This window comes from Phalacrocorax carbo, chromosome 3, assembly GCF_963921805.1.
Source record: "Phalacrocorax carbo chromosome 3, bPhaCar2.1, whole genome shotgun sequence".
In the NCBI taxonomy this organism is placed as follows: domain Eukaryota; kingdom Metazoa; phylum Chordata; class Aves; order Suliformes; family Phalacrocoracidae; genus Phalacrocorax; species Phalacrocorax carbo.
Window position 1 is genome coordinate 70,889,775 of NC_087515.1, and position 12,485 is coordinate 70,902,259.

General features: G+C 41.6%; 1 protein-coding gene across 3 annotated transcripts in view; it reads right to left on the bottom strand.

Moving 5' to 3' along the window:
* Window positions 1-12,485, bottom strand: part of TPD52L1 (TPD52 like 1) — a 59,347-nt gene that overhangs the window by 3,290 nt on the left and 43,572 nt on the right. Inside the window, exons 5-7 of one of the 3 annotated variants that reach the window (XM_064447360.1) lie at window positions 8,341-8,355; window positions 5,561-5,599; window positions 2,881-2,941 (exon numbers count right to left, since the gene is read on the bottom strand). The exons of 1 other annotated variant lie outside the window; for it this stretch is intronic. In XM_064447360.1, the coding sequence (XP_064303430.1) occupies window positions 2,881-2,941; window positions 5,561-5,599; window positions 8,341-8,355 (115 nt within the window). The remainder of the gene's footprint in view (window positions 1-2,880; window positions 2,942-5,560; window positions 5,600-8,340; window positions 8,356-12,485) is intronic. One more of the 3 variants, XM_064447361.1, reaches the window with a different exon arrangement.

A 12,485-nucleotide genomic window follows, 5' to 3' on the forward strand; every position in this document is an offset into this window, starting at 1 on the left:
TATTTGCTTTTCTGCCTGCTCTTCTGAAAACAAGAATAATGTAAGTCACTTTAATGAATGCTTCTGGCCAATACCCCAGGGTTTATGCAAACAATTAATTCATTGGTGTTCTGATTTTCAGAAAAGTTGAAGAGAATGAGGCACCCAGGTCCTGTTGATTTCCAGGGGAAGCTGAACTAATACACACTCTCCTAAGAAAGCTGGAACCCAAAGTCCAAACTCAAAGAGCAAATAAAATCAAATTTGAAATTTGACTTGTAAATACATGAAATCTGAACATCAGTTTTGGCTGATTACAGAACATTATAGGACTATTGAAGATCTGTAGCTAATACGGGGGCTGCAGGGAAGATGATAAGGCTACTGCTGTTCTTTTCCTTTTTCAGAAGCCTCTCTGGGAAGTTCTCTGCTTTTTCAGACCACAACAGAATCCTAGAATTGAAGGGACAGCCTGGGATTTCTCCCCCCACCCCCCCGGTCTTCCTATTTTTGCAAGCCTTGGAACAGAGGCAGGGAAAAGGAAGAACAGTGATGAGACAGTCCCAGTTGTCCACAGCCTACATTGGTGGCACCCAGGTCCATGGCTCCAGCTTCCTTTCTCCATTTGCAGAAAGAATTCAGAAAGAAAGAAAGAATACAGAAACAAAATATTCCAGAAATTGTTAGTAGGTTTGCCAATAAAGATGGACAATGAAGGTTTCATGGGATTTGGCAGGTGACTTTAGACTCAAGACTTTTTTGTTTTGTCCTGCTTAATTAAAGATTCCTTAAAGGATGATCTAAGAGCACTCTGAATGCTCTGTCTTGGCAGCTACGAGCTGCCATGACAAATGGTCTCCTCTAGAAGAACACCTTAATCAGTAAAATAAGATCAGGCTCCTCAAGCAGATCACGTCAGAAGAAATGGTCTTCAGAGCTGTACAGTTTGAATTGACTTTTCTTCCTTCTGAATGACACACTGAGGTGACTGAACACAGACACCCCTCCCTCGATGCAGAAAGGACATCACTCACATTTGTCCTTTACCCCTCAAAGCAAGGCAAAAGGCTTTAAGCTGTCTCTCTCACAGGTTGACCTAACCATAGGAGGAATGGATCTGTGGAGTCTAGAGTAGCCTAGAAACAAACTTGGGAGCTAGGAGTACTACTGAAAGCTGTGAGAGTAGGTTTAGTGACTAAATGAGTACAAAAAGTGCTCCTCTTCTCCAGCTGGTGAGTGGTGAAAAATGCAAACCAAAAAATCCATTTCAGAGCTCAGGTGTTCCAACGAGCTGCATCCCGTATCTAAATGGGTAGAAGGAACACAAAGGGATAAGCGATAGACTTCACTGCAACAGACAGGAATTCAGACCTTCCAAGCTGATGAACCCCACTGCATGAATGATTTCTCCTACAGTGAGGTTGAGTATAAAAAGCATTTGCGCCTAAGGTGAAAAGAACAAATAGGAAAGTATATACAGGCACTGAGCTGGGGCTCTGGAGGGTCTGCGTTCTGTTCTAGCTCCTCGGGATGCCCCTCGTCTTCCCTGAGATGCTGCCTCCCACCTGTGAAACTGCAATGATGTTTCCTTCTCTGACACAGCGCAGTGAAGGCGACATTACCCTACACTATCATGACCGAGAAGTTGTCAGAACAGCCTATCACTAGATAAATGTGAACACTCAAAATCTGAAAATAATAGAGCAACTCTGCATTCTTTGATGGACATGCTTATTTAGAAACATAAAAATAAATCAAGCTCTCTGCTGCTTACTTTCCTCAGACACTGACTGGAAAATTTTATGGGCTGTACGATTTCACAGTGGCATGGAAAAGACAGACCTTCGCTGTGCACCTGCTGCTTCAGTTCTAGCTGTAATTTGCATTTTCTGTAAGAAGAAATGTCCTTCTGCCCCAAGTGGAAGACCATTCTCTTGCTTTTTTAATGCTTTACAAGTTTTAGCACCCTCTGACATTAATCTAGTATTTTCGGTTCCCCCTAAAATGAGGGGTGATCAATTTGGCCTTTGTCCTCTGACAGACTGTAGTTGGAATGTGTTGGAATCTACTGCAGCAAAGTAAAATGCCATTTTATGAACACAACTTGACTTTATCTAATGAATAAGAACCATTAGGAGACAAACCCTCTTGTTCCTGCCTTGAACGTGCCTTACTATGCAGCAAAGATGAGCTCACTGCAAATTTGCCATGCTCTGTCCTGCTGAATAAGAGCCTTAACAAGTGCTATTAGTGGTAACTGGCGACTTTGCCATCAAATCTTCCTGTCCCACAGCAAATACGCCAGTATAGTTTTGAAATTTGAGAGGAAACACATCTGCATTAAAGAAAGACGAGCTCAGTGCTAAGAACCACACAGGTACTGTGAATCACACCTGAGTTACAGGGCAGCTCCCACCAGCCGAGCAAGGGGCACTTGGTGAGTACACCTCTAGTACTGGAAGGAGCGTGGCTCAGGGATGGAAGTTCACTCTGCAGGCACGCGGCTGTGCCTGTCTGGCAGGGCACAGCACAGAGCTCATGGGGTCACACTGCCCTCAAAATCTGACCTTGCATCTGCACATGACTCTGCCTTGCACAGCACAATCAACCGTGGGCACACCTTACGAGGTGTCTCTGCTTTCCATTTTAGTATGGCCGTATTTTTGGCATGTCTGAGACCACCTGGTTACTTTGGCAGACAACAGAAGTAATTTCTTAGTAACAAAGCAGAGAAAGACTATTTCTTTGCATATTGACTTCATTTTCCATCAGTGCTCTTGCAGTTCTGTGAAATGCCTGATGGAACAGCAAATTTAATCAGTCTCCTGTACAACGGATAGGGATAACTAAGCTGCCACACTTTAACATGCGTAGCCATGTAACTCTGCCTCTAACCTTTACCTTAAGGCTTGTGACAGTGGTCTCAACCTTCTCCTCAAACGATTTGAAAGTTGGAGAATTCCTAGGAGATAAAGAAAGTTGAAGGAAGGAAGAAGAGTCAGTTGCAAACGTAATGGAGTAACTCCACAGTTCAATCAATTCTTCCAGGCAGGACAGACAAAGGCTGGCTGGCAGCACAGGGCTATAGGCTGACAGGGTACCAACAGTCATCTGTGCTCTGTTGTCAAATCCAATTACAGTAATCAGATGAGTATTTTTTAGCTACAAATTTGCAAAAGAACCTGCCCAGTAATTGAAACTGAACAGTGGCTGGCCTGCCTACCCTCTGATATATTTATCATGTTCTCAGAAGAACAGCTGGAAGACGCTGGCTGTAGTGCTGCATTTCTATGGTTTTACCCGTTTGTGTGGTTGCTGTAAAGAAATTAACCTTTTTTTTCAGCTGATTCGATCAAATTCATCATCTAGATAATTAAAAAGATGACAGTTCAATGTCCTGAAGCTAGGATGAAGGGGATTGGAACTACGTAGGAAGCAGGTCCCAAATGCCTTTGAGGAATCCTGACCCCCCCCCACTCCATGATTTTGTGACCGCAGGTGTATCCTGCTGCTTTCAAAGACAAAGACATTAGGGAGACTGTTCCTAGGGTGCCCTTCTGACAAAGTTAAGCTTTTCTCTGACTTCCACTCCCCATAGAAAAGAACACAACACTGATTTTGGCAAAACTGTGAGTTGAACATATCTTAAAATAAGAAAAAAAAAAGCAAGAGCTGTGATTTTCCTTCTTAAAGCAAATCACATACTAGGTTTGCTAGCTTGCCTCACAACCGTGTTCTTTCTTTCTCCAAAACTTGAAACATCACTTCTCCCTCATTTTAAATGCATTCAATTTTTCACATTTCTTCCTGCAAACAGAACATACTGACCACAACTAATATCTGCCACTTAATATTATGAATAAAAGGCACATGCTCTTTTACAGTGAGAGTACAGATCCCCATAGAGGTCTGTACTCAAGTTGCCCCTCAGTTACTTAGATGGATGTCTCTTCCCTTTCCACAGCAGCTTCCCCGCTACTGATAATCCCTGTCCCACGTAGGAAGACATGCAAGAAGCAGGCAAGCTGCAGTGAGTACAAAAGCTTGTCTCCTCCTCCAGCAGTTTAGCTAGCACAAAGGATTTGGGCAAATCTACAGTGAGTAAAGGGGACCTTCTTCTGGTTCTCTGCTCCTTGCTTGACAACTGAGAGCTCTATTATAGCGTACTTGGTGCTTCAGTATTAGTGAAGACTCTACAGCTCAGAAACTCTTGTCCAGCAGGGTTCCTCTTATACTTTCTTTACCATAAGAAACCAAGAGGTGACGGGAGCTCTCTAAGCCCAGTGCGGTATAATGAAGCAGTTACTTAATCAAGTGTTTAGTTCTTCAGCTTTTTTTTTTTTCTCCCTCACCTGTCTATTGTGCTATATCCAGAGATTATAGGAACTACTACCACTGAAAGTGCAGGGTATCTCCTAACAACATGGCCAACAGGACGTAGTAAAACATTACATCCATTTGTTCCTATGTGAAATGAAACATAAGTGATCTTTTACCGTAACGGAGGGTACCCTCACAGTGGAACAATGAGGCAAACCCACTTTCTCTTCTGTGAAAGAAGAGCCCATGCCTCTGTGTCATCCGTGGGGAAAGGCAAGCACGCGCAGGAGCCGACGCTTCATTTTGCAAAGTGATGAAGCCAATGGATGCTAGAACTTTAGTGTTCCAGTTCAACCTCTTTGCACATTCTGGGAACTTAGCAGGAACCTGATGATGGCCTCTATTTCTGCAAATACATTTACATCATATTCCTCACCAGGTTGAGTTAAACTGACCTTAATTTCAGGAAATGGCAAATGAAAGCCAGTTGGGAAAATAATGCAGATTTACTTTTGGGTTCTGTTAAATAGGTGACAAACTTTTCATAGGGCAAGAAGGGTCAAAAGGAGAGAGAAATTGAGTTTTATGACTTACATTTGACCCATAGGTCCCACTGGTGAATGCTTGCCTTAAACCATCCACCTGCTGAAGGTGAATGAATTAGCATCCATCATGTAGTTAGATTTGTTTTGCCCACATACTTGGCAGGGAGTGGGGATATTCATATATTTAGAGGCTGAGGGGATAAAAAGAAAGCTGAATCCTAATTTTATTGAAAACAGTCAGAGCTTTATTTGAACAGACATCAATATTTGGCTGCAGTCAAGTAAAGCATGATTATAGCCATTAAAATATGAAAGCACTCATATAAAATCCCTCTATAGGAGCATGAGCCAAAGCCTGCTGGAGTAGAAAGTATCTCTGACATTAATGGGCTTTGGATAACATTCTAGAGACAGCAAAACAACGGAATTTCAGATTCGGTAATACAGACCTGATAACAATCAACCACCCAAATACATCTCAGAACTGCTTCATTCACTCAAAGGCTTGTACAAGAGATTAAACAGTTAATACAATTAAAAGGAAAAACCACAGATGGACTGTCCTGCAGCCCTTATCTACATGAATAACCTTAATTGATTGAAGTGGGACTATTCATCCAGCTCAAAACTGTAGGATCAGGATCAAAGTATGCAAATCCCCCCTCATTACACTGTTGAACATCACCATAGCAAATTGAATATGGGTAGCATATTACCTCATCGCAGGCATGCTTATGGAATGGCGAATAGAGTAGCTGTGGGATGAAAGCAAAAGATAAGGGAAAAAAGGTGTAAGATCCAGTCTGCAATATGATTATAACATGTAATTTTAATTTTTTTTAATTAACATTAATATCTCTCTCTCTCCCTCTTCAAGAGTACTGGTACTCTCCCTCTCCTGATGGCAACAGCTTGTCAAACTCACCTGTGAATTCCAGCTCACTTTCAGCACCGAAGATCTTACCACTACTTTCTCATGTCAACTGATCAGCAATTTAACTGGGCTCAAAAGAATGATGCAAAACAGTTCCTGGCAATATTCATTTAAATGATGCAGACCCCTGTCATCTACTGAGACATGCAACATGAGACAGAGGAACAGAGAGCTACCTCCATGTTCTGCAGTGGCTGGCGATAAGCTCTGTTGGGTGAGTACAGCGCACCTCAGGCTTGTGAACGTACACAGAGCTGGTTCAAGGCAGTAGGTACACAGGCAATTGCCTGCCTTTGCTGCACATACAATATAGACAGGCCAAACAGCCAGTGCCAACCCCCAATTTGTATAGGCTCCTAACAGGCTACCTAAACAAGGGGTTTCTTCAGCCAGAGAGGCAGCTGCTGCTGTCCCTGTCTCTCTAGGATGTTTCACCTCCTCCTTCACACCTCACCCCTACCAAGGGTGGAAAGCTGTTTTCCACAGCTCTCATCCAGCTTTCCTTGCTGCACTTCCCTCCTTAGACTTCTCAGCAGCAAGAGCATCAGAAGGTTGGCAAGTGAAGGATGGAGCCTCTGCATCACTGAAGGATCCCCAAATGCTCTTGCACACCTCCAGCCCTGCAGATGGCCACTCACCCTAACCGCTTGACTTGTATTCGTCACATTCTTCTACCTGAGCCACCAAAGCAACTCTGCTATCGTATCGTTGCCTATTCCCTACTGCTGGGAAGCATTAAGCCTGTTCTGAATATGAATCTTTATTTGAAGTAAGAACTGGCCATAAGTACATTTAGATCTGAACAGTGTAAGTAAACTGTGCACTGCAAGGGTATGTATCGTTTCAAAAATTCCTGCATGGCTACTTTCAGTGTTGACTGACAGCTGCAGCCTGGTCTGATTGAGAGCAGTGAGATCTTGCCTTTAAGGGACACTAACATTTGGTTGCCATCAAGCAAAGCGTGATTATGGCATTAAAAATGAAAGCTCTCATATAAACAGCACATGTGTTTGTTCTAAACTGTACAAATTCAGAGCAGGGCTGTGTCCATATATACACAAAAGATGTGTTTTTTTTCCAGATTAAAGATTCAGAAATGGGGGAGAGGGGGCAGGGGGGAGTAAAGAGCTGTCTGGCAAGCAGGTGAGACAGAAATTTTATACAAACTGTTTGGTGTTGTGTATATTTTAAGGCTTCTGCTAAGCTCAGATATACAAGAACTGACAGCAGACAATCGAATGTTTTCATGTTCAATTTTTCACGTAATTTTTCAGACTTACGAAAGATTAGCCCAAACATTTCACAAGTGCAGCAAATCTTTAACAATCCTAGTTAAATTAAACAAGCATGCTTGCCATTTTAGTCTTGAAACACATGACAAATAGGCAAAAATAAGAATTTGGAAGTATTTCAGCATAGGCTGCTCCTCTTCTAATAGCAAAACATTCCAAATACGAAGGTTTAAGGAAGAAGATTACATTGTGCCAAATTAAACTCACACAGCTGAGAGATGGCATGTGACAGACAATCTGAATACTAAGTGCACATTTCACTGAGTTCATCTTTTAATTCCTCTAAAGAGGTAAGGATGCCAGTTATAGGAACAGTGACAACATCTTCTTTTACTAGAAGCCTAAAACATTAAGCTTTTTTAACTGTGACGGTGATCAGTGCAGAGGGAGAGAACAGAGATCCTTACTAATAGAGGTTGCTAAATGTTACATTTTGGTTTCATGTCAGAGTGAGATAGGAAGGTCAACCTATCCCCCATTTTGAAGTCTCCTCAGCGAAATAAGAACCCCCGTTGGATTACTTCGCTGAACAGAAAAATTGTTGAGCTGTCCCATGCCCTGGCGATGCCACACGGCCAGAGGGACTGCAGGGGATTTGGGGCTGTTCAGCCCCTCTGCTGGGTGAACTGATGTAAAGCCAGACCGCTTATAGAATCTTTCAGCACACATAAAATCATTTTATAATTCATCATATATTGAAGTGCTTTACAGCATCAATAAATTCAAGCTCTAAATATAAAGAACCCTTTTAATCATGGTAAGAACTTGGCCTACTGTTGGAAATTTCCCCAGGACTCAAGACTTTTAAAGACTCACCATGTACACTTCATGACTAATATACTTTTACTTTACTGAAGAAGAGGTATTTAAATTCTTTATACAATCTTTATCAAACTCTGCTGGCTGAACAGAATTTTTACTGAGCACTTGCTGTTTATGTTCCAACCTCTGACAGAAAAAATATGGTTGAGAGAATGGGATTACATACAAATAGGTTTTCCCAAGAGCAACGTCTTTTGAATGTGTTCATTATTTCAGTTTGAGACTCATCTACTCAAGAGCAAGGCAAACACACTCTAGCCAGTTAGTCCAGTCCTTTCCTCATTATAGCTCACCAAGCTGGAAAAATGAGGCATTACAGTGTAAGTAACATATGTTTTTATCATATATAACGATGCCGAAAGGAAAGAGGTTACTGCATTACATACATTCCATAAAACAAATCCTGTCAAATACAGAGGCAGTATTCAAGGAGAGTAATGTGTCTTACCCAATTGAATGCGATCTGTGGTGGATGCACAAGGAAAAAAAAAAGCAAGAGTTAAAAGTATTATGAAAATGTAACAAAATTATACATATATATCTGTGGCATGTCAAACTGCCCGAGGAGAAAAATAAAATAATTTGCATTCAAATCTTGATGCTGGAATTCACATTAGGATGTGGATCAGTTGAGATTCCTTCAAAGCAAAAATTTTCACACACTCCTTCACTACGCAGTCACCTATTCTCTGTGCAACGAAGAACAGAAGTTTTGTCTGCTAAACTTTGTGTTCTCTTCATCAGATCAGATTTAAACCATGCTATCTGGTTTCCCTCCCAAAATCCTACCTTAATCTCCTGAAAGACAAAGTTGAGGCAAACTGGAATTGTAGATGTGCATCAGCAGCAAATGCCTTTTTTTTTCCTTCTGGATTTTTTAATCATCTCTCAGTTGAGACGGGTATGGAAAAAATAAGGGGCTTTTAATTCCTAAAATGACATTTTCTAAAATACTTCTTCCTTGTTGAAAACAATACTTGAGGCACTTTGACACTGTTTTCCAGCTCACAAGAAACTTAATTAAGGCAGCAGAACTGGGAGAGGCACACTGATATACAATATTCAAAGGATGTCATTAAGGTTTCCAAAGTTGAGAAACGATGAGGCAGACAGCCTCTCCTTCATCTGTGTGTTACTGATGTAGTCCTTAATTACAGACCGCTTCAAGGGAACACCTGCCTCATGCAGTGAGCCAGATAGGTGGTGCACACTTAATGAACATCTCTTCAATACTTATTTTTCACATCCTTTTTCAATGTGTGGTGTGATGCATTATTTACTGTACAATATTCATACCTTCCTCTGAAGAAAAGCATTGATTTCTTCAGGGTTATTTAGAGGGCTCATCATTATGTATATTGGTGCTTCTCAAACATTCATGGATTTATCTTCAGAATACGTTTCTGCTTAGACAGGCTTAAGTAATACTGTTGTCATAGGTAGCCTGCTTTTGCTAGCTGCTGACTCCCAGTAACAGCCACCCCCTTCTCCATGTAATACAGATACTTGTACAGCCATATGGTGGGGAAACTGGCGTTACTGCAGAGCTCTAAGAACCAGCACAAAGGAAGGGGCAAGTGTCAGTAGAAATGAGAGAAAACAATTGCTTCAGCCATCAGCAAAAGACATGCTTATGAAATTACATTGTGAAGCAAGACAATATTAGTATTTCCTTTATAGGGGATATCAGAGACACAGAGGTTTATGAATGGTACTTTGGGGTATGACAGCTGCACTATTTCAAGGAGTTCAGCTCCCAGTGAGTTCAGCAACAGTTTTAAATGCCCAGATCATCCCTAGATCATGGAAATCCTGGAAATGCCCAGCAAAAGGCTGTGCAAAACCTCCACCACAACAGAAAACCCAAAAAGGCACAACAATAAAGGCACAGCAAAGATCAACTCCCACAGCACTAAAGCAGGTTAATTATACCTGAGCCATCTCCAACAGATATTGGCCTAACCTGCTTCTAAAAACCTGCAATGACAGAGACTTCACAGCCTTCAGAAATAACCTGTGCCCCTGTTCAGCTGTACAGCTGAATGCTCTTTCTGTTCTCACATTAACTTAGTACATCCTCCCTCTCCTTTCAGATTCAGCCACATTTGTCTACGCTAAAAGCCAACTCATTGAAACACTTGCTGGCTGTATTTTCTGAAGCAGATTTAAAAAAAAAAAATTATTTTCTCCCTATTCCTTCCAGTTCATCTACAGAGTCCAGCTACATACTCCAGCTGAGTCCTCATCAGAGCTGAGTAGAGCAATTCTCTCCCAAATCCTACAGGTAACACTCCTGTAATGCTTGCTGGAATAAGGTATGTATTAGCAATGACGGCATGACAGCTTTGACTCCTGCTACATTTGTGAGCCACTAGCCTAGCACTTGCTAGGCCCTTGTCTGCACAGCCACTGCCCAGTTGGCTGGTCAGTGCTCCTCATCTCTGCTTTTGATGTTTTTCCCTGTCAGTAAAGCACCTTACACTTTCCCAAACACTGCATTTTATTTTACCATTTAAAATAAATCTGAATTCCAATCCTGCTGTCTATAGTGCTTGCATTCCCTCCCACTGAAGTCATCTGGGCATTTTAAGTGTACATATGATGCCATCATCTAAACCTGTAATGGAAATGCTGAAGAGTAACAGACTCAGAACAGATGCCTGCAAAATCCTGCATTATGGTGAGCTACTGAGACCTATTCTTTGAAAAAAATTTTCAACTCCCTATGCCCTCTTCCTGCTAAAGCAGTAACACCTAAACTGTAGTATTTCTCTAGTTCACTTACAGGAGCGAAAACAGTATGGACAGTCTTATCAAAGTCAAGCTCTATCACATCTCCTGCCTCCCCTCCGTCCTCTACGACAGGTGCTGTCAGTTCAAGATAATTGTTCTTGACAAACCCTTCTACATTTTTGCCATCTTCTACCTTCTAGATGCTTAGAAAATATGAGGGCTAATGCATTCCCCCAGTACCTGTTCAGTATTTCCCAGAACTTCCCTTGCCCCTTTCCAGAGGGATGAACTTTGCTTTCTTCCACCCTTCTGGGACCTCATGTGCCTTCTGTGCTGATTCTCATCATCTCTGAGGGGCACGTTCAACTGCCACAGTTGTAAACCCAGGTAATCCCTCCCTGCAGTCTTCTGCCTCTTTCCACATGTGCTTTCCAGCTCCTGGCAGGAATGAGGCATTATATTACCTTTATTCATCTTCAGAGCTGGCCCATCCCAGGCACTGAATTTGAAAGGGGTCTGTGTGATCATGTAATTAAAGAAAATGTATGAGACAGTTGAATGAAGGATGTATAAGTAGTATAACTGGTGACATCCTAATTTGCATGCACGCCTTTGTTAGCTTAATCTTTAAATGCATTTACTTGGGTAGTAGTAATGTATGTGGCAGTGTGCATGTAGTAGTGTAGTGTATGTAGTCTCCTTTTATATTTTTTTTTTAAGCAAAAAAAACCAAATCAGAAAATCGCCCACTTGGTATCACAATTTCTAAAAAGGCCACCAGCAGGGCTCAAACTCTTAGATCCACATAGACAGCTGAAGAGCAGTCCAGCAGTATCACATGAAAAGATCCAAACTCTACCAGTATGCGAAGAAGCAAGGGATAAATACCCCCAATGTCCTATCAATGTCTGTGCTCTATGTGGCACGAGCCATGTTGAAATGCCAGTGTAACCTCTACTGAGAGATCTGAGCCCACGTTACTGCCCTGTGAGTGACCTGGGACTCGCCTTTTCACCTTTGTCTTCCTTATACATGTCAGAAAATGTCAGAGGAGATAACATGAGTTGGGGGTGGAGGGACAACAAAAAGTCCTGATGGCATATCATTAATCACAAGAGTGATTCATGAAGAATCTATTATCTTAACTATATTACTAGTGCCTGGTTTGTATCCCAAAGCAGAAGTATGTGTATACCAGTTTTATACGCATTTCTGCTATTTCTAGTAACATGATAATATTAAATAGAATGCATTACAACTGTAAAGAAACCTTAGAAGCACTAATAATTTAAAAAAAATTTAGAAGATGTAAAAGGCTAATGATTATTCATGCACAAAATGAATTAGAGTTGCGACACTGGGAAGCTGCGTTGAGGATGAAAGAGAAGCACAACAGCTGCATGAAAAGCACTTTGTCCCAAGAGGGTGCCTTCTCTGTTCTCTGGGATACACAGATTTTTGTCATTTTTCTTTCTTCCTTGTAGATTTCATCTTCTTGAATTCTAACAGAGCAAAACAGCACATTCGGGGGAGTTCGTGGGAGCTGTGGCCCATTCCTGATATATGATATTTTAGTAAATATTTTTAGAGATAATGCAAGATTAAGTATCTTTCAGGTTATTAATTAAGACCCTGCATCTTCACAACAGAAATGTGTGTTTCATGTGGTACTCTGTATAGCTGACATAGCAGGCAGCCTGGAAAGCACAATTTTGTTTCACAGAGAAAGCAGGCTTCAATATTTAGAGTCAGACTGACTACAAGCCCTCTCAAAATAACCATCATGATAGGCAGGGGGTAAGGGCCAAAGAAACCAGACTGCTGAACATACTGGGAATTATGATGACCATCTGGATTTTA